Below are 27,394 nucleotides of genomic sequence, written 5' to 3' on the forward strand. Positions count from 1 at the left end.
AGGGGAAGACCCACAAGGGAGCTGAGAAGAAGATGATCATCGGCAACCTGCTCTCCACCCACAAACCAAAACAGACAGTGGGATGGAATAAGCATATCCAGCAGTCCACATCACATGTCTGCCCCCACCTCTGCCTGCTGCTTGGACAGCCAGCCCAGTGGTAGCAGTGGGCTCTGTGTACCAGAAATCATTGCCCCCTCCCCCCGTGTACAAAGGGCAGTGAACTTGTGGTCTGAAGGTTTCTGGCTGCAGCTGCCCTGCCCCCTGTCTTGTCTTTCCTCATCCTTTCACAGGATGAGTTCACCACCCACTGCCCCACCCAACAGGATTCTGGATTCTCTCCCCAATCCCATCCAGCACCATAGGCACCACCTACATGAGTGACATCAAACTGCGGTGCCCGCAGGCCACACCTAGTCAGTTGCAATCACCCTGGTCATACGACTCCTCCCAGCCCCTGCAGGACAGCCACAATGCTGAACTGTCCCTTAATGAAATTGAGTTTGACACCCCTCTTCTAAGATCTAACTTTGCCAAACATTGCTTCTGTTGTTATTTTTACTGTTTATTGCACAGTCAGTCAGATATTTATACAGGATTTGGCATTTTCATTCAACATACCAAGTCCTTTCCAAGGACCTGGGATAGAAAGATGTGGATGCTTGATGGTGTTGAAGCTATTGTCTCAGGATGTTTTACTGTTCCAAGTAAAACTGCCTTTTGCAATTGACTGGTGGTGATTTTGTCAATGTTTGTGGTGTTTAAGTAGTGTTCCAGTTTTAGGATTGCACCCAAATATGCCAATTATTATTAGTACTATCTTTGTTTTCTTTTTCCATAGTTGTTCTATTTCTATTTATAGATTTAGTGTTTTATTACCTTCTCCAATTGTTTCTCTTCTCTTCTGCTGCCTCTAGGTACTGCCATGTCCACTATTCAGACTTTTTGTCTTTCTTATTGAAAATCTATGGAGTTATGTGGCAACTGCTTATCTGGTTGAATTCTAACGTTTCAGAACAACATCGTTTTCTATTACTTTGTCTAATTTATGGTTCCACAAGTTCTTGCTTGCAGGCAGGTGTTTTTCTTGTAGATATTCCAATGCAACATTGTTGCTACCTTGTCATGCTGTCATAGCAGTTGGATTGTAATTATCATGGTGCATAATATTTTTCATTGTTTATGGAAAGAACTTGTTCTGTCTTATCTTTCAAATGTACCAATGTTTTGTTTTTTTCTCCTCAGCCTGTGGCAATAAAGTTGACCCTGTGTATGAAACACTTCGCTTTGGAACTTCACTGGCCCAGAAAACCAAGAAAGGCAGTATTGGAAGTAGCTCGGACTCTCCCAAAAGAAATTCTGTAATTATATCATTTCTTTCTCTCTTCTTTAAAAACTTTCCTAATAGTATCTGGCCTTTTTTATGTCCTTTCCTCAATTTTATAATCAACATTTATATTTTTATATATTGGAAAGGAAAGAACAGTAGATCAAAGAGAAGGCTAAGAATATAAATATTAGGGATAAAGATAGAAGAAATAGTAATGAAAAATAATTAAAAGTATTGAAAATTTTGAACTAAAGGATTGTGCAAAGGCTTTATAGAAATATGGGGAAAATTGAAGAAGAAAAAGAGTTAAAAGAAAATGGTTACTGAAATATACAAGACAGCAAGTAAAACAAAAACAGACAACTCATTTAAAATTAAAGTTTAAAATCCTGAGCTCTCTGGGTGTCAAGCCTGAAGTTGACCTGGCTGCAGCTGTTTTTTTTTCTGTGAATTTTTTTCCCCTATCAGGGTTACTTTTCACATGGCTTCAGACTGACACAGCCTGTAGCTGAAGTGGGGGTAGAGATAGATGGGGTTTTATAGCCAAAACAAAATAGTTTTCTGATGAGTCAGAGACATTCCAATGGCTAGCTGGTTGGCCAAAGGAGGAGGAGAGATGTAACCAGGCAGCAAGCCAGTATTCAGACTGGACAACGTGATTTATTGTTTTAAGAAAACAGGAAACTTTTACTTTTTAATGTGGTGGGAAGTATGGGAACATTCAGAGCTGGCTTTCTACCAGTATGTGCCAAGATGATATCTCCTAATAAATCTGTCCTTAGAGAAACCAACTTGCCTCCAAGTTCTGTTTGCAATGGGTGTATTACTTGGAGCCCTGACACTGGGACTGACAGAGTGAAAAAAAATCTACAAAAATGCCCAAACTATAGACTTTTCTGAAGCAAGTTCCTTCCTATCCAGAGCCAACTCTATTTGGCCAAATCTATCTAGACTAAGCAAACAAAAATATTTCGGTGAAAAAATGGGATACCTTGTTTACAATTACAATTTCAGGAGGAAAGCAATTACAAGGTTAGGTTATTTAGGTATTTATTCTGATTGTGATAATGAGAATCTGTATTATGCAATAATAACTTCAGTTTAATTTTTGTAATGTAATCCTGCATACTATATTGGGTTTCTTTAGGACTCTTAACAATTTTTTTGCATAACGGAAGATTTACAGCAGTTAAGAGTAAAACTGGAGTAATTCTTTGAGCTTTGCTTTCCAAATATATCATACTTCTCAATTTCTTTTAGAAAAATCAAAGTATCATTGCCAAATACTGAAAAAAAAATAGCTCAATGTGAGGTTATGCAACCTAACATTCTATAGATGCCACAAACTCTCATCTTCTTTGTTCTCATCTAATTATAATATAGATGCTGAAATCCACAGCATGGCTTTGCACCTAATCTGATAACATAAGTCATAAAAGGAGGAGGAGGGGAAGGAGGAGTTATATAGTACACAATTTGCATCCAGAAACCATCAATTTCCTGCATCTCTAATTGGATAAGATTCCTGTTTTATGCATTAGTAGTAAGAGAACAGTAGTAAGATGTAGTCTTACATCTCGCATGCAATATCTGCTCTCCTATAATTACCATTATTAAAGCTGTTCCAAAGAAGTAATCCTCAAGTGATCTCTTGAGAGCTTATATCCCTATTAAAATGTGTATTTCCTGTGCTGATGTTTGAATGTGTTATAAAATTATAAAATTCAAATATGGGCTATGCATTCATCTCTGAATGTATCTCTGAATTGTTAAGAACTTTTCAGTTACAGTATACGTTCTGCCATTGTTGAATGCATTGGGATAGCTAATAAGCAAATATCTCTGAAATAATAACCTAAAAGGTCATAGTTTGTCTAGTGATCTATCAAACCCTATCATTGTCATATTTAAAAAAAACAGAAGAAATTTTTTTCCTAATGTTTTTCTCCTTTCCTTTGATTTCTGCAATTCATTCAGTGATCAGATTTTCCTAAGTGTATTTCATGCCAAATGAGTACACTATTCTCTTAAATAATAAATGATTACTCAAGCACAAAAATATTGAACATGTCAGCTTGCCTTGAAATTTTGATCAGATGGAGAGTGGGTATAAGTTTCTAATGCCAAGACATTGTGGGATTTACCTCTTGTCAAATCAGACTGTGAAATACCAGATGACACATGAAATGTGTAGTTTTTAGTACTACAGTCATTTTGAAAAACACACAAACACACACTCACATACTCATGAACTTCAGTTTATTCAAACTTAGAATTTAGTATATTTAGTATGTTATTTTTCCACATAGTTTCAGGTTGTTTATGGCAGTAATATTTTTTCATTCTTCTTCTTCCTTTCTCCACACAATAATGTTGTGCAATAGTTAAAATTAAAAAATAATTGGTGATCCAATTGCACCCACTATGGTTCATCAATAATATTTATTTGTTGGTTGGTTGGTTGGTTGGTTGGTTGGTTGGTTGGTTGGTTTATTGAATTTATATTGCCATGGCGACTCAAGGCGGCTTACAGGACGTTATTATTTTTATAAAAAAATTTCCAAGTGGGAATTGGAGGGAGGGAGGGAGGGAGGGACAAAGGAAGATTTGTGATACTCTTTGCTAGTTTCCCACAAAAAAACTTGCTGGGGATGCCAGCAAGAAGTCAGAAGTCTCTCTCATTCCCACTGCTTGTCATTCTGTAGTTCTACTCAACTGGTAGTCATTATGTTTCTCTGTTTAGGCAACAAACATCTCTGAAAGGATGACCCAGCAAGTTGTCTACTCATTCATCAAATCTAGTAGTCCTGCTATAGATACTTCGAAACCTCCTCTCAGAGGGGAGCAACAAAAGCAGACTGTAAAGAGGGTGTATGGGATCTCTAACAATGCTTTGAGTTCTAAGTGCATAGCACTTATAAGTAGTATCCTGAATAATGGGAAGCAAGCTGCCTATAATCTTCTCCCTGTCCTTATCACTCTCTGCATGGATCTCCTACTGTGTCTCCCCCCAGATGAGATCCGCTTATATTTTTTCATAGCCATTTGTTTAAAAAAAACTCTCAGAGGAAAGTCAGGCGTTATGAAATAAAATCTGGAATGGGTAAGAACCATATTGTGCAAATGAAGAAATGGATCGTGTTATTTCATAGTCAATTGCATTCATACTTACTTGGAGCAGAATAGACTAAATTCTTTATTAAGCTACTTGATCCCAAATAGGGATTTAGTAAATATGATACAAATATAATGGTGTCTGTATCCATCATCAGGATTCAGTACAGCAACCAAAAGCATATTGAATTCTAACCAGGGGTGGCTTCACATTTTTTTAGCATGACTGCGTGGGTGGGCATGGCCAATTCAATGCCACTCCCACCCAGTCACATGACCCCTCCAGCCATGACTACCCAGGATTTTTTTGTTCCTGGTGTTTTCTGTGGGAAATGGGTCACCCTCTTTCTCTCTGTCCCCCTCCCTCCCTCCCTCCTTCTCATTTCTGTTTTTCTTTCTTTTTCCACCCCCTCTCCCTCTCTTCTTTCTTTTTCTTTCTTCCTTTCTTTTCCCCTTCTCTCTCATTTATTTCCTCCTCTCTCATTCTCTCCTTCCAGCTTTCTCATTTCTCTCCCCATCCCCTTCTCTCTCTCATTTGTTTCTTTTTCCTCTTTCTCATTCTCTGCCTCCAACATTTTCCCATTTTTCTTTCTTTTTTCTTTTTTCTCTTTCATTTCTCTCTTTCTCTGCCTCTTTGTTTTTTCTTTTTGTTCTCCCTCTTTCTTTCTCTTCCTTCTCTCATTTGTTTTCCTCTCTTTTCCCCCTCTCATTCTCTCCCCTCAGCTCTCATTTCTGTGTCCCTCTCCCCTTCTCTCTCTCTCTCCCCTCTTCTCTCTCTCTCTCTCTCATTTGTTTCTCACTTTCCTCTCTTTCATTGTCTCTCTCCATCATTTTTTTCATTTCTCTCTCTTGTCTGAGCTAACACGAAGGGGACTGTGGCTAGCGCTGAACTGCCAGCAAAGTACGTGGAATCACAAAAAGCTGCCAGTCATGGGCACCTTCGTGTCAGCTCAGGAAGAAGGAGCAGCTGCTACTTCTGCCAAATGCAATGAAGGAAGAGCTCTGGCTCTCCTGCGCAGTGCGGCCAGCGACTGACATGAGTGCACAGTGGCGGCAATGGGAGGAGGAATCATTGTTGCCGCCACTGTGATCCCAGCCCAGGAGGGTATCCTCTGTGTGTGTGTGTGTGCGCGCGCGTGCATGCATGCATGAAAGAGAGAGAGATGAGAGAGAAAAGGGGAGAATTCCCTTTTCTCTCTCTCATCTTTCTCCCCTCCCCTTTGTGCGGCAGGAAGCGAAGGCTGCCTTACACACAAACATGGCACCAAGGTAGATGCAGGGCTGCTTCACTCCTGCACTAAGCCTCCAGTGACCGTGGCGGGGCCAGCCAGGAGTGGCATTTGGGGGCTCACTGAACCCCCAGATTCTTAGCTAGGGGATCGCTTGAGCCCCTGCAAGCCCCCAGCAGCCCACCCCTGATTCTAACAGTGCATCTTTTCACTTTCAGTTAAGTAATTGTAGAAACATCAGCATTGCATACAAGGAAATACAATGTCTTCCTCTTGTTTGAATAGCTATGCTTATTAGGGAATTATATGAGTTGACCCTTAGTATGTTGAGTGTATAGTATATTTGGGAAGGCTGATCTAACCTACTTCACATGGAAGCTCTAAAAAAACTTAGCCTTTTTCTTTTCTGGTCTAAATAAGAAAATATGTTTGCTCTCCATTTAACATCTAGGAAACCAAATTATCCTCCATATTGCTTCCATTGAGGATTTAAATTGCCTCTGGATAATATAGAAAAGCAGCACTGAAGCTCCATTCTAATTCCCATATTCTCACTACCATCATCAACCTGTTTGCAATGTTTGATCTCAGTTTTCTTCACCTTGTTACTAATTTTCACTATGTTGCCTTTTTGTCTATTACAGACATCAGATTTGGCAGAAGTTCCAGAAGAAAGAGGCAGCCTTGGAAATATGTTTGACCTAAATAGGCAGCGCAGCAATAGCGGTGAGTGCAAGCTATCATATAGCTAAAACACAGATTATCTCAGAGTCTTGAAATAGAAATCCTATTCTGGGATTAATGTCAGAAGCTGCAAACAGATATTGGGGAGGCAGCTACTATTTGCTCCCTACTACTTCCCACAGTTTTTAATAAGTATGTTGTGTTTCTTGGTACGCTGCCAGCAAATCATAAAAATTTCACAGCATATTTAACATTTAAGTTTTCCATATTTAAAAAGATCTGTGAGAAATGCACAATTTTACATAGTGCAGGAAGGATGTTGATGGAGTTATCTGTGTTTCCCAACAAACCTCACCAGAATAGGAACAGTATGATCATTACTTGATCTAGTCAGAAGATCAGCATAAAAAAAAAAATTCCAAAACTCCTCCAAAACATTCCTCTTGGCAGTTAGAAAATTTCTCATGCTGCCTGAAAAACTATTATAACAACACACCTTTTGTGTTGTGCTCCCAAGGATTCTGATACAGAGCACAAAAACATTAATTAAGGATATCAAGTGTATTGAAGGGTACATGTGAAGATACTTGGCCAGTTAGCAATACAGCCAGGAAATGGGACTCTTAACACATTCAGCACATAGGCATGGGACATAGCCACTTTTTCAGGATCTTATGAAAGACTAACAAGGTTGAGGCCAGATTAATCTCTGAAGGGAGGATGTTCCATAGAGTAGGACTCCTGTGAAAAAGCTCATCTTTTGATACGTGTCAGCTGTCACTCTGGCTGCATGCTCATTCTACTTGATCTGGTTTATTTATTTGTTTGTCAAGCATGTATTAGGTAACAAATATAAGCATAAACATAATTATTAATACATGAAATGGATGAAAATAAAAGGGAACATTAGGCATGTTGGGAACATTAGGATGGTAGGCATGTTGGTGCGCTTATGCATGCCTCTTACAGACCTTTTAGGAATGGTGTGAGGTCAATAGTAGACAATCTAAGGTTAAAGTTTTGGGGGTTTGGGGAAGAAACCACAAACAGATAGTGTACTCCAGGCATTGGCCACTCTGTTGCTGAAGTCGTATTTCCTGCAATCAAGTTGGTATGATTTACCTTGAGTTTGTATCTATTGTGTGCTCGTGTATTGTTGTGGTTGAAGCTGAAGTAGGCATTGATGGGTAGGACATTGCAATGGATAATTTTATGTACTACATTTAGGTCAGACAAAAGATGGCATAGTTTTAAGTTGTCTAAGCCTAAAATGTGGTGGCATAAGGTATTCTGTTGCAAGTAGAAGAATGGAGGACTGTTCTTGTGAAATATCTCTGGACTCTCTCGATTGTATTAATGTCCGATATGCAATGCGGATTCCAGACAGATGAGCTGTATTCAAGAATTGATCTAGCAAATGTTTTGTATGCTCTAGTTAGTATACAATATCACCAGAGAAAAAACTATGCAGGATTAGGTTAACAACTCTTAATGCCTTTTTAGCTATGTTGCTACAGTGGGCTCTGGCACTTAGATAATTAGAGGTGAGTACTCCAAGGTCCTTGAATGTCGTTGGTTGGACAGGTTGCCTTGGAAAAAGGCAGTCTCTCAATTACCATGGTCCCAAACAATGAAGGGTTTTAAAGGTAACTAGCAGCACCTTGAATTGCACCAAGAATACAGCAATAACCAATGCAGCTCATGCAGGGGGTGGTGTTATGTGTACCATTTATCATTACTAGATAGTATCATTGCTATCTATACAGCCACATTCCACACCATCTGAAATTTCTGAATGGTCTTCAAAGATAGCCTCATGTACAACATGTTACAGTACTCTAACCTAGAGGTTACAAGGCAGGGCTTCTCAGTCCAGGTATCGGTGCAATTGACACATGACCCAAAGATGTGCAAAGACTCTCCTAGCTACAGCTCCCAGCTGCTTTTTGAATGGGAGCCACAAGTCCAAGAGAACCCCCAGATAGTGCACTAGGTCTGTCTGGAGCAGTGAAATTCCATCCAGGACCAAAGATGAAAGAGCCTTGTCTCCAGGGGGCCCAAATTCCCACATCAATTCCATCTTGCTAAGATTGAGCATCCATCCAGTCCCAGACACTGGGATCAGTATCAGTCAAATGGTCTAGTGTGGAGATACAAACCTGGGAGGCATCTGTGTACTGATTGTATCACACCCCAAACTGACAAATCACCTCACCCAGAAGCCTCATGTTAAATAGAAGGGGAGAAAGAATTGAACCCTGAGATACCCCATAAAGTAGAGGAGTCTCTACTTCTATCAACACTGACTGTTTCCAGAGAAAGGAAGAGAGCACAATGCAGTATCATCCACCCCCAATTTTCAGAATAAACCCAGAATTAGAGATGGGCGGCACTGTATTGTGTTGGCTCTCCTCCTTTCTCCAGAGCCAGTTGCAGTCAGTATTGATGAGAGGGAGGGAGTGCCAGTTTGTGGCCCTCCTTTGTTGCCATGCAAGGTGTGATAGATTATTAAAAATCAAGTACATACATTTTATAAGGCAGTTTTTAGGCTTTGTCCTATGCTAATATGGAATATGGCATTGTTGCCAAGGACCAAGCTTTTATAGAACTTAAGGAAGAGATAGAATGATCCCCATGAGATAGAGTTATCCACCTCAGATTCCCAGGAAAGTACCATTGTCTGGTGACAATTGATACTTGGTAACAATTGATATTCATGTGAGCATTATCAGTTCCAGAAAAACAGTTAAATTTCTAAAAACAGAATTGTTGAATATTGATGGTAATTAATATATTAGAAGTCATATGTCAGAAAGAAAAGTGAGAAATATACATAACAGAACAAAATATTTGAATATAAAATCTTTGTACTTTCTTTACATTTTTCCCTTACATTTCCCTTCAGTTAAAGAATAAGTGGGACTATTTAAAAAGTGAAGTTTTTAATACCAATAATGGAATTAATGATCGTGGCTTTCAACTCTAACTTTAAAAATATTCACAGATGGAAATAGAAGTATAGGACATTGGTGGTTTAACCCTTAGGAAAGGCATCATAGTAGGAGTGAAAGTTATAAATCCTTGCAAGCAAAGACAAAATGAAGTGAAAACATAGTAGTAGTACAATTGGTGATGTTCTTAGGCAGGTAAGCCTAAAATCCTAAAATATATTTTTCTCTCTGATTACAGTATTTACATATTCAATAAACGATATGTCAGATTTTGGAGAAGAACCAAAGAACATTAACTCGGCACTACAGGTGACTTTTTGAATATAATATAATTTGCAGAATAAGCTTCCTGCTCCCCAAATATCCTTTTTTTTAAATAAAACTTGGAATTTAGAATAGATAAAAATAGAATAGAAAAAAATGGATAGAAAAAAAGCTGAATTGAAAAAAATTGAATAAGAAAAATAGAATAGAATAGAAACTTGTCACTTTAAAAGTACACTAATCAGGTACCTCCAGTTGAACTTCCTCAAAGCAGACCTTTGCCACGATCATCTGTGGCTTTGGTCCAAGCTTCTTCGTCGGAGAGTCCCGATCGTCCAGATTTGGGGCAGAAGTCACCTCGTAGGGGTGGTGGAAGAAAGGGGAGACCGCCGGCCAGGTAGAGGAGAGCAGTTGATCCCCTCCCTGGCTTGGCAAACACTCCCTCCCAAAGACATCTGAAGCCATGGTCTAATATGGCCACCCTGAAAGGGAAAAGACTGCTGGAATAAGTTTGTGCAGGAGGAGAGATGAAAAAGAGGACAGCATAGAAACCAGGAGAATATTGATATAAGGTACGCTGGTTTTGAAATCTTTTTAAATCGTTATGAAAGTGGATTTAAGTGGCAGACAAAGAAATTAAGAAAAAATTCTGACAGATGAAGTGGCTTTATACTGAAAAGAAAGAAGCCGGAAGAAAAAACTTGTCTTTGAAATAATTAAATATACAACCCTGACACCAAACAGGTTTATTAAAGCTCGACTGGGCTGTGTCAAGGTGGAAAATAAAATTTGAAAATTAATGTTTGGACTTACTGATACCGGAACTTTAAAATCTTTGAACGAGTGAAGGAGGGGAAAAAGGAGAAGAATTGACTTCAAAAACAGCAAAGAGTGCCATCTAATGGAGAAGGGAATTGTTTATAAATATCACTTTCTATTTTAAAACTTTGATCCATTAGATTTACGCTGGAAAATCTTTATAAACATTGTTTAAAGATGGCAGGAATATTATTGGACCTTAAACTGGAACTTAAAAATATGAAAGACATGCTACAAAAAGAAGGTAAATCATTTAGTTTCGCATTGCAATTTTTGGAAATGGAGGTTTCAAAATACCAAGAACAACATCAAGAAGAGGAATCAATGCAAGAAGTAGCCATCTTAAATGAACACTTGAACCAATGGAAACTTAAGCAAAGGAGAAATAGAAATAGAATTAATAATAGGAGGTTCAACATCATAATTAAAAAGGGGTTTATTCTAAAAACTAAACAAAAGAAAAGGAAACAGCAGGAAAGGAAACTTCAGGGGGGAGAAATGGAAAAGAAGGGAGATAGAAATTGGAGTAATAAAAAAAGGCAAGAATGAAACAGGATTTGGAAAGAAAGGAATAATGGCAAGCACATAACAATGAAATGAAATTATTTAATCAAAAGGCACAGAGATAATGGCTGATTGAAAATTATAAAGAAGAGGGTTCTGCAAGAGTATAAGGACTAGTTTAAACAAATAAATGATAATATTGTTTAGAAAATAAAGAAATATAGATTATTAAAAGGGGAGATAGGGACTGATATTGTTTTGTTACCACTGTGATTGCTTGCTTTTTTTCTATTTATGAGATGATATTAAGAATTAATAAGCAACAACATAAGAAATGATAAATAGTGGAATATAGAGTACTAAGATGGGAGACGGGGATTGATACTGTCTTGCTATTGTAGTGATTGTTTGCTTCTTCTCCCTTTATGTTGTGAAATTAAGAGAGGTAATCAGAATAAAGATATCAATAATACTAAGTGAATTAATAAGTTGTGGCAAACAGAATAGGAGTAAAGTTAAAGGGGAAACAATATTAGTTCTTATGAAATGATGGATTAGTCTATATATATATATATATATATATATATATATATATATATATATATATATATATATATATATATATATATATATTTGTTTTCTGAGGTTCTGCATGGAGTATTTGTATGTGGATCTTTGGTTGTTCGGTTTCTCGCGTAAGATTGGTATCTAGGCAACGCTTTGATGAAGTCTCATTCATCATCTTCAGGCTTCTGTCTCGGCTTGTGCTTCTCAGAGTAATGTAGATTGCAGCTGCTTCTCCTTTAACTGCCAGTGGGGTGGACTTGATTGGGTGGGGCTTGGCTGTGTTCTGATTGGGTGGGTGTGTGTTCTCATAAACCCCCTACCAATGAGAACACACCCCCACCCAATCAGAACACAGCCAAGCCCCCACCCAATCAAGTCCCACCCCACTGGCAGTTAAAAGGAGGAAGCAGCTGCAATCTCACATTACTCTGAGAAGCACAGAGCCGAGACAGAAGCCTGAAGATGATGAATGAGACTTCATCAAACGTTGCCTAGATACTTCGAATCTTACGCTGGAGAAAACCCAACAACCAAAGATCCATATATATATATATATATATATATATATATATATATATATATATATTTGTTTTCTTAAGTTTTCATGGTATTTACATGTATGGTATTCAGCTTTGTTTGTATTTTCCACATCAGTGTAGTTGTGCTTTAAAGTTGTAGCAATGTTTGGCAGAATCTCATCTGCCATCATCAAGGCTTCTGTATTCTGTATACAGACGGACACAATACAGAAGCCTGATGATGGCAGATGAGATTCTGCCGAAACGTTGCTACAACTTTAAAAGCACAACTACAATGACGTGGGAAAATACCCAAACAAAGCTGAATACCATATGTGTGTGTGTGTGTGTGCGCACGCACGCGCGTATGTATGTATGTATGTTCTGTCTCACCTGTAGCCACAAGGTGAGAGTCCAAATTTCCAAAGGAAAATACACAAACAGACAGGAACAGGAACGACAGAGTTAACTTCCTTTGGCTGAATCTGTCTTTGGCAGTTTTCCCAGAAGCTGCCTACCAAGTCTGATAACGAGCAGAACCATAAATCAGAGGCAAGCGCTACACAGAATAATTTGTCTGAACTGATAACTTAAATAAACAAGTTGACCCGAACAGGGATTCAGAGCTAACACGCCTCCTTATATTCCCTGAGGGGCGTGTCAGTCTCTTTTCTCAGTCTCTGATTTGACATTTCCTTTTACGTTGTATGTCACGTTTCTGCCTGCATCTTTGCCTTGCATCAAACCAGCATTTCTCGGCTTGATCTTCAGCCAATGACTCTGGCACGCTCTCCTGATTATCTGCTAACACCTGAGGCACAATCAGGGAGGAAGATTCTGGGGAAGAAGATGACTCCGAAACTTCCAGCAAAGCAGGCTCAAATCTTAGAGCCAAGTCCTCCTCTTCCTCCTGACTCCCGTCTGTGTCACTCAACAAAGCAGGCTCAAACCTTAATGCCAGATCTTCCTCATCACTCGAGCCTATGTCTTCTGACAGAGCAGGTTCAAATCTCCAAGTCACAACATATATAAAGGGAACTTGCAGACCCAGATTTAAAAGAGATATGTGTAATGTAGTAACTATTAGAAAATTATTATTGTGTCTTTTTCTTCTTTTTTAAAGTGTTAAAAAAGTTAAATTATGGGAATCTAAGGGGGGATCAATTATGTGATATGTTTAACCACAGGGATAGCACCTTGTAATTGGCAAATAGGAGTGTTGTATTATTGTTGTTACTTTTTCTTATTATTATTGTTACTAAGTTGACAATGTGTGAATTGCTGGAATGATGAATTAATAGATGAGTAAATTGGAGACCTGACACAATAAGAAGTTAAAATATAATAAATATGAAGATATATATAATAATGTATTAAGGATTTAAAGAAATAGATCAAGCAATGTATTGGAAAAAATATAAAAAAAGATGGGAAAAGCTTGAAGATTAAAATTAAAGAAAATATATAAAGTAAGTTTAAGAAAACATGATAGTCCTATTTGGCTGGACTCACACATTGTGCAAAGCTCTTTTGAATTATATTCACAGTTCAAACCCCAAAAAGCTCAAGAACATTTTAGCTGAGCAGCTTATGTGACTCCAGCCTAGTTCTTTTTCAAAATTGTTGGGTAGACATTGTGAGCAATGCTGTAATCTTATCAGTTTCTCCTTTACAGCCTCCCTAACTTTACAGTACTTAATGTCTACTTGTTTATCCCTGCTTCCAATTTCTTTGTTGCCTCGGCTGTCCCAGCTTTGTGGCAGCCATGATGACTCTCTCTTCTCATTGTGGGAGAGGGAAGAAGCCCTGAGTCCAGCAGGAGAGTTGCTGATCTCTGCAACCTGCAGGGTGTCCCTCTTTTGTTCACCATCCCTACAGGGTGGCTTTAGTTCCTTTCAGAGCCCTCCAACAAGAATAACTCAGTGTGGGAGTGCGAAGACCCACTCCTTACATCCAATAGCGCTGAAACATCAACCAGAGTGGTCCTTAATGGAACTACATCTACATGGAGGGAATTAAGCAGTGGAGTACCACATGGTTCAATCTTAGGCCCAGTACTCTTCCATATCTTCATAAACGACTTAGATGAAAGAATAGAAGGGGAACTTACCAAATTTGCAGATGATACTAAGCTGGCAGGAATAGTTAACACCCTAGAACAGAGGTCAGCAACCCATGGCTCTGATGGATCTTGATAGACTTGAACACTGGGCCCTATCTAACAAAATAAAATTCAATGTAAAGAAATGTACAGTCAAGAAAAACAAAAGTACATATATACATGGGTGAAACCAGGCTTTAAACAGTAACTGTGAGAGGAATCTACTGCATCCAGTTTTGGTCACCACACTATAAAAAAAGACTCTAGAAAAAGTGCAGAGAAGATCAACCAGATGATGAGGAGACTGGAGACTAAAACATATGAAAAACGGTTACAAGAACTGGACATGGCTAGTCTAGTGAAGAGAAGGACCAGGGAAGACATGATAGCAGTGTTCCAATGTTTGATGGGCTGCCACAGAACAGCTTGCTTTTGGAATTTGTGGAAGGTTGATCACTGGAAGCTTTCAAGAGCCATTTGTCAGAAATGGTGTAGGATCATCTGCTTAGGTGGGGGGTTGGACTAGATGACATACAAGGTCCCTTCCAACTCTGTTAATCTAATCTAATCTTTTATTAGCCCTGTCCAGCAGGAGCCTGCTGCTGGCCCACTTCTTCTGCAGCCACTTGATGCCACTTGCACACATTGTCCTCGGCATTGTCCTCGGCCTTCTGTAGCCAAGAAACAGGCTCCAGATTGACACATCCGGTGGCCCCTGGCCTCATTTCGCTGTCAGTCCTTCCGGAAAGGCCTCTGCAGCCAAGAAGTGAAGTCCAGATTGATGCTTACATTGTCCCAGTGTCCATTTTGCCATCAGAGACCTTCAAGAAAGGCCTCTGCAGCTGATAGCAAAGCTCCAAATCAATCCTGAAAGCCTCTGACAGTGAGCAGTCCCATGCGTGTCAATCTGGAGCCTGTTTCTCAGCTGCAGAGGCCTTTCCTGAAGACCTCTGACAGCAAAATGGAGGCTGGAGGTGATGCACGCAAGCAGTGATAGACAGCCACAGAGGAAGTGGGCCAGCAAGACAAGTATCAGGATGTGAAAGGCCTGGCTGCAACTGTTCAAAGGTAAATAGTATGGCAACTCTACCCCCCCATCCCCACCTTAGCTTAATTTTTATGCGCCTTACCCCACCCCATGCACCCTAGTGGCATTTGATCACAAGGCAAGGAGGTATTGAGAAATGTTTCCTCTTTTGCATTTGAGCATCCAAGAAGGGACAAAAAAGAAAGAAAAAGAAGGAAAGAGGGGAAGGAAGAAGGAAGAAAGGAAAATGAAGAGAGAAGCATAAAGAAGAAAAGTGAAAAAGGGGAGGGGAGGGAGGGAGGAGATTATAATGAGAGGGAGTCAGATTCTGAGGGAAGTCCTGCCTTAGCACTTGGCCACCAACAGCCCTGCTGTCCTTTTGCCATTCCCTTGTCCCCTCTTCCTGACCTTTCCTCATGGTCTCTCATCCTATTGCTGAGGATGCTTTGGTTACAAAGCCGGGTCTCCTCACATGTAGAGGAAGTGGGCTGCCCTCTGACCCACACACTTTGCCCTTCTGCATATGCCCTAGGAGAGTGAGAAGAGCAACAGCAGCCTTGAGGAGGAGGTAAGCGCAGCTGGGTACCCCTCAGGGAAGCAGGACTGGGCTGTAGGGCCCTGGGAACTTGAGGGCCAGATTGGGTGCTTGTCCTCTGCTGCCCAGGGCTCTGGGCAGCCTGCGCTGCTGTCTGGGGGTCCTCTGCGTAGTCTGAGAAGGACAGTGAAGTGCCGCTGAAGAACAAAGTTTTGGCACTCACCCTGGTCTTGCCTTCCTCTGCTGGAGAAAGGGATTCCCCAGACCTGCCTGGGCCACCACTGGCACCCCCCGACACAAGCAATGTCAAGCTGCCCACACAATGCCATGGCTACTCCAGCTCCCCAAGGTCAACCACAACCCTGATGTGGCCCTCAATGACATCAGGTTTGACACTCCTGATATATAGTTTCTATAGCTCCATCCTGGATCTCTGAATCACAGGATTATATTAAGGTAAATTATAATAAATCAGCTAAATATAGCTAGAATGATTGTGGTTATGAGAAAACCTGCCTAAGAATTTCCAGTTCTGTAAAGCTTTCAGGCAAATAGGTATACAATTTCATTGCAAAACTTGTTCATTAATTTGGGATAGAATGGGGGGAAATGGCCAGAACAATGCCAAAATACATATCCCAATCACTTTATCTTAAAGCTTACCTTTTAACCAGCCAAATTAGTGGCAAAATCTTTTTATTGCAGTCTTACAATGGAGAAAGTTGAAGCTTCCTGCTTTTGTAAAGATGGGTTTGTCTGTGTCTGTTCATTATTTTAATACCTTCTATTAAACTCTGCATCAGTAAGAACAAAGATCTTATTTTTACCTATTGGCATATGTCAAATGCAGCATTCATTACAACTTAGATGATACTTCTTTATTTGGATTTTTATAATAAAATAGTGTAGATAATAGTTCCACATTTAATTAAAGATATAGCCAAATAAATTATATCAATTTGTAAACTGAATGGTTTAAAACATTCACATAAGTAGAGATGGGGAAGGGTACAGTATATAGTTTTCAGTAAACTGTCTAGTTTTCCCTTTCTGTATAGCATGCAGAAAAATTGTTCCATTTTTTTATTGCCCAGATTTGTACATATACATTTCTTTACTGATAAATGCATTTATTAAGGAAAGTATTCAGGAAAATACATATTTTAGAAAAAGTATATATTTGACACAGGTCTGGAAATAAATATGAATTTTCATTTTTAAATCATTACTTATGCAGAGAAGTAATATGGACAGAAATAGACATAAATACATATTTGATGTGGATTGGTTCCAGTTCCAATGGTTGAATGAGAATAACCATAAAAAGCCTTTTCTCCCTCTCTTAATATAAGCTTACTGAGATCAAAAAAGCTTGAGAGAAAATAGAATTGTGTATAAAGCCAAGATCCTGAAAAAAAAAATCTAGATTCTGTATTTAGTCAAAAGCAATTTCTTTCCAAATTCCCCATTTATCTTCCTATATAACTCTTTTGTATATGTTGTGAGCATTGGACTTTTTCCCTTCAACTGAAAAGAATGAACTTCTGAACATTAGGTGTTTCAAAAGGAATCCTTTATTGAAAGAGGTTTTATCTCAACATTAGGCAAAGCAGAATCTAAGATACCCCCAGGCATACAGTCATAAAAAAGGAAGTTAAAACCCCTCCCCTCATTCAGATGTGGATTTAGTCAAACAAAGAACCAACAAGTTAATTCCCCCCTCCCCTTCTCTAGGAACGTGTTTTGTAGAGTTCCCAGGAATTTCTTCCAGGGCTGGAATTTTTATGGTCCCTTCTCATTCTGTTTCTCTTCCAGAGGTGACAAGCTTCTGGACATCTGGCTCCACTCCTCCGGATGTATATCATGTGCAAGTTATATGGAATCAATATAGGATTTAATATATTCAGGTTACATCAAAAAGGATTACTTGTACCAACTTCCCTCCACTTCTTCTTCCATTGAAGAATGGCAGATACATGGATCTGACATATGTCTTGTTTGTTGGATTTGGGATTGTACAAATCTGTTGTACTATTTATAATACTTAGTAGCTTCTCAGAGTTTGCTTCTCCAGCTTTTTAAATTTTATTTAAAAATAAATTTAGACCCTGTCAGATACATTTCACCATTTATGTTCTACAGTGAGTTAAGAACAAAGAATCAAAGTCAGACCAAAATGTAGCCATTGGTCATGGGTACTCAACAAACCAAATATATTTCAAAATACCACCATGTCTAAGGAAAAGTATCTATGATTTCCAATATGATATTTTTACAAAACTGGTAGTAATCTATTTTCCTTCTCTTTGTCCCCCCACCCCCTTTCAAGGGATCTCTTAATAAAGATTCAATACAGATGAATATATATGTGGCCTTGTACAAATTTCTACCACAGGAGCATGAAGATTTGGAAATGAGGTAATCTAGTATAAACTGTATATTTCATTTAGTTGTGATTGGTTTGCTTTGCTAATTTTATTGAAATCAAAACCAATAGTTTTAATCCCATCAACATTGTATCACCTAAACATTACAGATAATTTTGTATTATTCTACAATGCAATTTGATGATTGAATATATGACAGAATGTACTGATGCTTTTGTATATTAAAAGAGACATGTAAACTAATTGCAGTGTTTCTATTTTTTTAATCATAGGCCCGGAGATAGAATTATACTACTAGAGGATTCAAATGAAGATTGGTGGAAGGTACAATCAAAATAGCTTCAACAATGTTAAAATGGAAAAAGTGAATATTGTATTATATTTTTTGGTCAATTCATTAGTACAAATTCATTTGTAACCCAATTGTTGTAGAACTATATTTTTTTCCAGCATAGTTCTTTGATTAGCTACTCTTTTTCATAATGAGAAAATGAAGAAACCTTCCTTCTGTTTCAGACTGAAATCCAAGAGAGAGAGCAGGAGAATGCAAGCAACCCATCAAATTATCTGGTTATTTACATTAGAAATAGTCACCAATTATAGAACCAATAAGGTGTTCTTCAAAAGTATTATAGTTTCCACTATCCTCAACCAGCATGCAAACCACCTGCTGAAAATTGATGAAGGAAATTGTAGTCTGCCACATTTGGGGAGCCAATGTTGGGGAAGATGGGTTATAATATCTGACCAAGGCTAGAATGTTTAAACTTCAAATTCCTTTGAACTTTAAGGAAACTCAGTGAGTAATTGTAGACTCTGCGGGAGTTATTTTACACAGCTAGCCATCTTAGTAGTTGAAGGAAAAACAGAACATTTCACCTTGAAGAAATGACAGAAAAATAACAAACTTTAATACTATGCAATAGTTGTCTTCTCACCATATCCTATTCACAGGGGAAAATAGAAGATCGAATTGGTTTTTTTCCTGCTAATTTTGTTCAAAGATTACAAGATGAAAAAGTTTTCAAATGTATCAGAACATTTATTGGATGCAAGGAACAAGGACAGATAACTCTAAAAGAGAACCAAGTAAGTAAACTTAGAACTTTTTTCTCTGTTTTAATTTTTTAAGGACCTATCTTCCTTTTAAAAAAACAATCCCATGAAATTCCATGGTTCATTACTCCAAAAACAAATTATTAAGATTTGATATTCAAACCAATGGGTAACAAACAATTAATACAAAGCTGGTCCAGGAAAGGGCAAAGTTTGCTCATGCTTACTGAAAAAGAGATTATTAATACATGTCCCAATGCATATAACAGAAAAAATGATATTTTTATTAACATTTTATTATAACAAGGGATTACTATGGAATCATGCTTGTATCAGAATTAATAGGAATAAATTGTAAAATCAAAAACCCTTGTCTACAACAGAGAGTACATTAGTTATTGGCTTACCCCAATAATCAAGCTAGAGCAATTATGTTCTCTTACAATCCTGTAAGAGAACACAGAAATGGATAGTCATAGGCATTTGCAATGGAAGCAAGTGGGAAATTTCTACCAATTATAAGTATATTTTGTGACAGTACAAATGGCTATGAAAGGACAGGGAGGGCTAAAATTCAGTGGCAAACTGAGCTTATAAAAAATGAAGAGTGAAAAAAAAAATCTGCCTTACACCAGACTAGGCCTTTTGTCATTTACTTTAATCATAGATACATACAGGGGTGGGATTCTATCAGTCCGGACTGGTTCTATAGAACCGGTTGTTATGATTCTATGCAGTTCAGAGAACCGGAAAATCATGGCCCTGGCTGGCCCCGCCCTTCTCCACCCGCCCCACCCCTCCCAATCAGTCCTAAATCGTGCATGTGCAACATTGCACACATGCCCAACATCGCTGGCTGTGTTCTTCCCCGCCCAGTCACTCCTTAAGGTATTTCTTTTTCTTTTTTCCCTCCTTACGATGAGCTGTTCCTATGACCAGCTGTACCGGGATTCCCTCACTTACTTACTGCTTCACCCAGGAGGCTTCCCTGAGGCCCAAGAAGGCAAAAATGGAGGGGGGCACAGCAAAAACCCACCCCCTCCATTTTTTGCCTTCCAGGGCCCCAGGAAGCTTCCTGGGAGCAAAAACACCCCACCGGAGGCACCCACCCAATCACATGGCCACACCCACCTAGCCACACCCACAGAATCGGTTGTTACAAAATTTGAATCCCACCCCTGGATACATACATGTTAATCTGATCTGATCTCTGATACACCATCGTTTTAGCCATTGTCTATACACTGCAGGATGAAGGACTCTTCCGCAGGTTTCCAACTATATGGTCCTGAGCTTTCTTTTGCCAATTGGGCCTTCATACATGCATACATACATACATACATGCATTTCACAAGACAGCAAACAAAAATAGAAGCACAATGTAGAATGCATAACTTGGATCCTGCTGCTCAAAATAAAACACAAAAAATACATCCAAGAAGTGTTTCCATTAATCCTAACCCAGGCCAAGAAAACAGCCAAATCTTCAAGGCTTTCTGAATGTCGACAGGGTGGGAGCCACACAAATTTCAGGAAGGATCTCACTCCAGAGAGCAAGCATCACAGCACAGAAATGTTAATATTGCTGCCTGCCCTTCCAACTCCCCACAGTCCACTTGCAATTTTGTTCCTCCTTTCCAGGCCAAAGCCTCATTCACCAATTACCTCACTCACCCTACACATCATGATATTATGTGCATCTAAATTTCCAATAGCAAGTTACACTATTTTTTTCTTGATAAGGATGTTTTAAAAATTAGTGAACCCTTCTCAGGCCTACATTTTGACATAAATTCATTGCATATGCTGGATAACTCAGGAATATACAAACAGTAATATGCTTGTCATGGGAACTAAATATGTTTTTAATGCATCATGTTTTATCAACAGGACCATTCTATAATGTTATTCAGAAGGGCAGAGATATTTTTAGTGCCCTTATGTATGCCTTTCTTCGAGCCTCCAGGAGGAGGAAAACAGCCTCCCCGGGCTCTTGAAGGCTCTCTGGAGGCCGGAAACAGGCCCGTTTACAGCCTTCCGGAACTTCCAGGAGGCCTATTTTTCCCCTCCCTGCATTTTTTGCCCTCCCGGCCCTTGCACTTACCTGCAATCCAAAACAGGCCACGCAGGGACTCCTGGGAGGGGAGGGGTGGGATGGGCAGGGCCAGCCAGGGATGGGATTTGCCGGTCTGCCAAACTGACCATAAAATTAACAACCAGTTCACTTGAAATGGTGCAAACCGGTAGCAGCCCACCCTTGGAATAATTCATTTGTTTTCATAAATGTTTGTAGTGCACAGGATTTCAGAAGCTGGAAATGCTCATCTGAGAAGCTTTTCCTTTGGTGTACACACTTTTTTGTTGACATACTGTCACTTCTGGTCACATAGGCTTTTCTAATAGTTGAGCATTACAAAACCCAACAAAATAAGTTTGCCAGAGACAACAGTGGAATGTTGGATGATAGATTGGGCAAATCTGCCTGGAGAAAGAAGCAGCTAACAGAAGTTTTTGGGTTTTTTTAAGACAATAGGACTGAAGAGGATTCCAAGTTTAGAGAACAGGCAAGAAACAATCAGCTTTCTTTTTAAAGAAAGGAGGACAAGGGAAAAGAAAATAATGTGAATTAAACTAGCACTTTTCTAAGTAAGGACAATAAGGCACTAAATAAAATAGTCAGCTTTGTAAATAACAAATTATATAGGGAATGGGTACTATAACTATTATACCTTCAACTCATTCTTGAGTCCTGGTGACTCTATAGACAAATCCTGCAGTTTTCTTGGCAGCATTTAATAATTACCCTTACTGCTTTCTTTTAGACTGAGAGAAAGGGATTGGTCCAAAGTCATCCAGCTGACTGTGCCAATTGCAGAACTAGCCTCAGAAACTTCTGGTTTCTTGACAAATGCCTTTAGCCACTGTACCAAGGGTGTCAGACTTGATTTCATTGAGGGCTGCATCTGGGTTGTGTTTGCTTCTGGGGGGTCAGTGTGGGCGTGGCCAGCTCAATAACACTTATGTCAGGGGTGCCTGTTGTGGCCTGAAAACGGGCTCTCGAGCTCCATTTTTGGCTGTGACGTCCTCCTGCAACCCCCTGCCAGTGAAAACGGAGTTCAGGAAGGCCACAGCCATCCCAAGCTCCGTTTTCACTGGCAGAACACACTGTGGGCCAATCCTTCACTGCTTCTAGGGCAGCCCCGCAAGCTAGATCTAAGCATCCCATGGGCAGATCCAGCCCCTGGGCTTGAGTTTGACACCCCTGCACTATACTAAATTGACTGTCATGCAAGAGATAGTTGACATTATGGGCATAGTAATTTAGATTTGCAGTGTAGATCTTATAAGATCTGTCTATAATTTTCATGTTAGTTAAATTTGCTTACACACACACACACACACACACATGTATGTATGTATGTATGTATGTATGTATGTATGTATGTATGTAGATAATTTTTATTGTTATTTTTACTTTTATTCATAAACAAATTTTGAATACAGCATTTTGTCCAGATATGTTATTTACAAAAAAAGAGAAACATAACTAATATGTAAAAATATTATCCATGTACTAATAAAAATACTAATAATATAATAAATTATATCTAAATTAACAACTCTAGTAATAATACATTTTCCATACAATACAGTTCCCATTCTATGTATTTAACTCATTCATATTTTTAATATTTATAGCAATTATAGTTCTATATCTTCCCTGTTTTTAATAAGACTGTTCATCATTTTTCTTTCTTTAACTTCTGCCCCTTGTTTAAGCCACTCATAAAATCTATTCCATATCAAATAGTACTTTGAGTCTTCTTTTTCTTTTCTTTTTAAAGTTAAACTATCCATTTCAGCACATTCTAGGATCTTTCTGGTTACCTTCTCATTTGATGGAATATTTCCATTTTTCCAAAAATTTGCATAGCTAATCCTTGCTGCTGTTAGTATCTGTGAAACTAGATATGCAGTTCCTTTTTCATAACCCTCTGGGATTATGCCTAACAAATATATTTCTGGTTTCCAATCTATCTTCTGTTTGATTATTTTTTTCTAGCCAACTCTCTATTTCCTCCCAATATTATTTGGCTTTGGTACAGGTCCACACATGTGATAATATGTCCCAGGATTATGATTAATTTCCAACATTTTGCAGACAAATTACTGAACATTTTTGCCAATCTTGCCGGTGGTAGGTGCCATCTATAAAACATTTTATATACATTTTCTTTATATTCCGATGCCATCATCAATTTATAGTTCTTATCCCATAGTTTTTGCAACTTTTCCAATTCTATATTATAACCAAAAAAAATTGCCCAAACAATCATAGTTTCCTTGACTTGCTCCTCCTCCATTTTATACATCAATAAATAATTATATGCTTTTTATCAATTTTTCATCTGTCCCCCATTAGTATCTTATCTAGTGTTGTTGATTCATTATTTAGATCCCATTTATTATCATCCTTCTCATATCTTCTTTGTATTTGAAGATATGGCCACCAGTCTAAATCCAGCCCCTGACTTGTAACTGTTGTCTAGTTTTTAATTCACCATCTTTACTTAAAATAACTTTATAGGATACAATTTTTTCAAAGTTGATAAGATTTGGATAGATGAATGCTTCCATGATGGAGAGCCAGACTGGAATTTTCATTTAATGTTTTAATTTGATTTTTTCCCATACATTGAGCAATGCGTTTCTTACATAGTGCCCTTGAAAATATCTATGTACTGTACTCTTGCCATACCATAGTAAAGCATGCCAACCTAGTTGCAGATCATATCCCTCAAGCAATAATAATCTTCTATATTTCAAATTTACCCAATCTTTTATCCATGTCAAAGCTGATGCCTGATAACAGAGTTCCCAGTCTGGGAATCCAACCTCCAACCCCATTGTTTTTATCTTCCTGCAACATTTTAAATTTTATTCTGGCTTTTTTCCCTTGCCATAATTCTATTCAAATCATCAAAAAATTTCCTCTCTACTTTTATCGGTATTATTTGAAATAGGAAGAGTAATTTTGGCAATATATTCATTTTCATGGCAGCTATTCTCCCTATCATCGATAATTGGATGTTCTTCCATCTTTCTAAGTCTAATTTAATTTACTGCATTAGTTTTATGTAATTGTCCTCTTTTATCATTGCAGACCTTGCTGTTAAACAGATGCCTAAATATCTAACCTTTACTATTTGCAATCCTATTTTCTCTATCAATTCCATTTTTTGTTTTTCCATAAGATTTTTAACTATTACCTTGGTTTTTTTCCTTATTTATTTTCATCCCTGCCACCTCTCCATATTTCTCAATTTCCCCTATCAGTTTTGGACCCGATTCTATTGGTTCTTCCAGAATAAAAACTAAGTCACCAACACCACCAAACTTGAGATTCTAGGCTTAAACAACCTGGAACTACTCCGGCTAAGATTGGACTTAAGCATAGTACATAAAATTATCTGTAACAATGTCTTACTAGTTAATGAATATTTCAACTTTAACTACAACAACACAAGAGCACACAACAGATATAAGCTTAATGTAAACCACTCCAAACTTGATTGCAGGAAGTACAATTTCAGCAACAGAGTGGTCAATGTCTGGAACTCATTACCTGCTTCTGTTGTCACATGCTCAAACCTCCACCCCTTTACCCTCAAACTAACCTCTATTGAACTCTCCCCATTCCTAAGAGTTCTGTAAGGGGCATGCATAAGTGCACAATCATGCCTACCGTCCCTGTCCTATTGTTCCGAATTATTATGTTTATTCTTATTTCTATTATATTGTAAGCGTTTGACAAACTAAATAAAAATAAATAAATAAATAAATAAAGTCATCCACAAAGGCTTGCAATTTGTATTTTTCTTTTTTAATTTCCATTCCTTTTATTTTTTGGGTCCTGTCTAATATTTCTGGTTAATACTCCTAAGGTTAGAATAAATAATAAAGGAGATAACAGACAGCTTTGTCTTATTCGCTTTCTTTATATTGAAACTTTCTGTCGCATCCCCATTCACCATCCCTTGGCTTTCTGGTGTGTATAAATTGCCTTTATCATCTGGGTAAATTTTTCGCCAAAATCCATACATTTTAGTTGTTGCAGCATAAATTGCCAATTATATTAGCAAACACTTTCTGAGCATCCACAAAGATTAAGGCTAGCTGTTTTACATTATGCTTTTCATAATACTCCAGAGCAGTGGTAGTCAACCTGGTCCCTACCACCCACTCGTGGGCATTCCAGCTTTCATGGTGGGTGGTAGGGGTTTTGTCCCCTACTTTATAAATCACCATTACTGTGGAACTGGTAGGCGGTTAGAGAAAATTTTACTACTAACAGAGATACAAAAGTGGATGGTAGGTATAAAAAGGTTGACTACCCCTGCTCTAGAGTAACCAGAATTATTCTAACATTATTTATAATTTGTCTTTTAGGCAAGAACCCATTCTGGTCCACATGTATAAATTCACTTAAAAATATTTTAACTCTTTATGTGATCACTGAGGCAAATATTTTATAATCTGCATTTAGCAATGAAATTGGTCTATAATTCTTTATTTGTGTTGGATCTGAATCTTCTTTTGGTGTCAAAGTGATGTAGGCCTCTGTCCATGTATCTGGTATTTTGGTTTCTAAAAGAGCTTCGTTATATATCTCTAGCATTGGTAGGCTCAAAGTTTCTTGCAGTTCTTTGTATATTTCTACTGGAAGACCATCTGGGCCTGGGATTTTATTTTATTTTATTTGTCTTTTTATCACTTCTGTTAGTTCTGCCATTGATATTCTTTCATTCAGCATCTTCATCTTTTCTGGAATCTTTGGTGCATTAGCTTTTTCCAAATGGCTTATTATTTTTTCTGCTGGCATTTTTTCGTGGTCATATAGCTTCTTATAGAAATCTTATATTATATCTTCTTCTCCGTTGAGCATTGCAGCATACCCCCCTCGTCCTGCAGGTTACCTATATGGTTTCTTTCTTTTTCTTTCTTTAATCTATATCTATATTTGTCTCTGGATTCATTGTTCTCCAAGTATCTTGTAGCAATAGTTCCTCAATCATTTTAGAAAGATTTCTAGGTAGAGTTCTTCTTTTTACAATTTTTTTACTACTTTTATAGTCCAATTTTGTGTTGACTATTGTGTTAAAATCTCCCATAATACAAATGTTTTCATATTCTGTGTGAAGTATTTTTTTGTGAAGTTTTTCTTTTAAAGAATTCCTCTTGTCCTTCATTTGGTGCATATATAGCAACCAAGAGTGTCTGTTTTTGGTTTAAGGTCATCTCCCGCATCAAGATTCTCCCTTCTTCATCTTTATAAATTTGTTTAGAATTCATTGTCTCTCTCACATATATTACCACGCCTCTTTTTTTTCTGCTGTGATTATGAGTAAAATAATTCCCCAGTTTATAATGTTGCTGGTTTATATGTGCTTCTTGGAGTAATATTATATCCAATTTTAATCTTTGTAGCTTCAAAAATATATTTTTCCTTTTGGGAGAGGAATTGAGCCCAGTTATATTAACTGACATCATCTTTACTTTGTCCTGCATCATTTTATTTATATCTAGGTTTTATACTCCTAGTTGCTCTCATTTCTCTCAGTTCTTTCGCTATTGCTCCTTCTTGTTCTGGATGTTCTTTTTTCTCATTTTCACTCTCCACTTGTTGTACATGTTTTCCTTGTGATGTTGAAATTTCTTGTCTCTTATGTGCTATATCTCCTCTCTTTTCCTGTTCCTTTTCAGTGTTGAAGTAATTAAAAGTCTATTGTTTTGTCAAGTGAGTATTCTATGCCTTTTTTCTTGCCAAGTGACCAGTATCCCTTCAGGTATTAACCATCTATAGTTTATGTCGTTTTTACTCAACTCTGTCGTCAATAAGAAGTATTGTTTTCTATGTTCTCTTACTCTTCTTGGGATCTGTTTTAGCACAACTAATTGTTTCCTGCCAAGTAGCCTGATCCTTAGCAGGATACAGTTTCAGTTCATTATAGTTAGCAGGAACTATATTTACTTGGCATACTATACTAGCCTGATATCTATCTGGTGGTTGTGTTACATAGGTTGAACGTCTAGGTAACTCAGGGCTTGCTGGTGGACTCTCCTGTTCCACCTGCTCCTGTTCGTCTACCTCATCCTGTGCCTGTTCTTCCTCTTTAATGGCTATTGATAGTTTAACTATCTCATCATTAGGGACTACTTGGGTGTCGATAACAACATCATTGTTGGATTCCTGTTCTAGTTTATTCCACCTAATGTGCTCAAGAAATTTAGCACTAGCGCTACAGTA

General features: G+C 38.1%; 1 protein-coding gene across 2 annotated transcripts in view; it reads left to right on the forward strand.

Moving 5' to 3' along the window:
- STAC (SH3 and cysteine rich domain) overlaps window positions 1-27,394 on the forward strand; it is a 140,607-nt gene that overhangs the window by 104,940 nt on the left and 8,273 nt on the right. The window contains exons 5-10 of one of the 2 annotated variants that reach the window (XM_087918088.1): window positions 1,246-1,361; window positions 6,318-6,399; window positions 9,547-9,617; window positions 17,973-18,061; window positions 18,303-18,354; window positions 18,985-19,119. In XM_087918088.1, the coding sequence (XP_087774214.1) occupies window positions 1,246-1,361; window positions 6,318-6,399; window positions 9,547-9,617; window positions 17,973-18,061; window positions 18,303-18,354; window positions 18,985-19,119 (545 nt within the window). Of the gene's footprint in view, window positions 1-1,245; window positions 1,362-6,317; window positions 6,400-9,546; window positions 9,618-17,972; window positions 18,062-18,302; window positions 18,395-18,984; window positions 19,120-27,394 lie in introns of those variants that run through there. The other variant, XM_087918089.1, reaches the window with a different exon arrangement.

This window comes from Pseudonaja textilis, chromosome Z (assembly GCF_049901715.1).
Source record: "Pseudonaja textilis isolate UNSWEBS1 chromosome Z, rPseTex1.2, whole genome shotgun sequence".
NCBI lineage: Eukaryota > Metazoa > Chordata > Lepidosauria > Squamata > Elapidae > Pseudonaja > Pseudonaja textilis.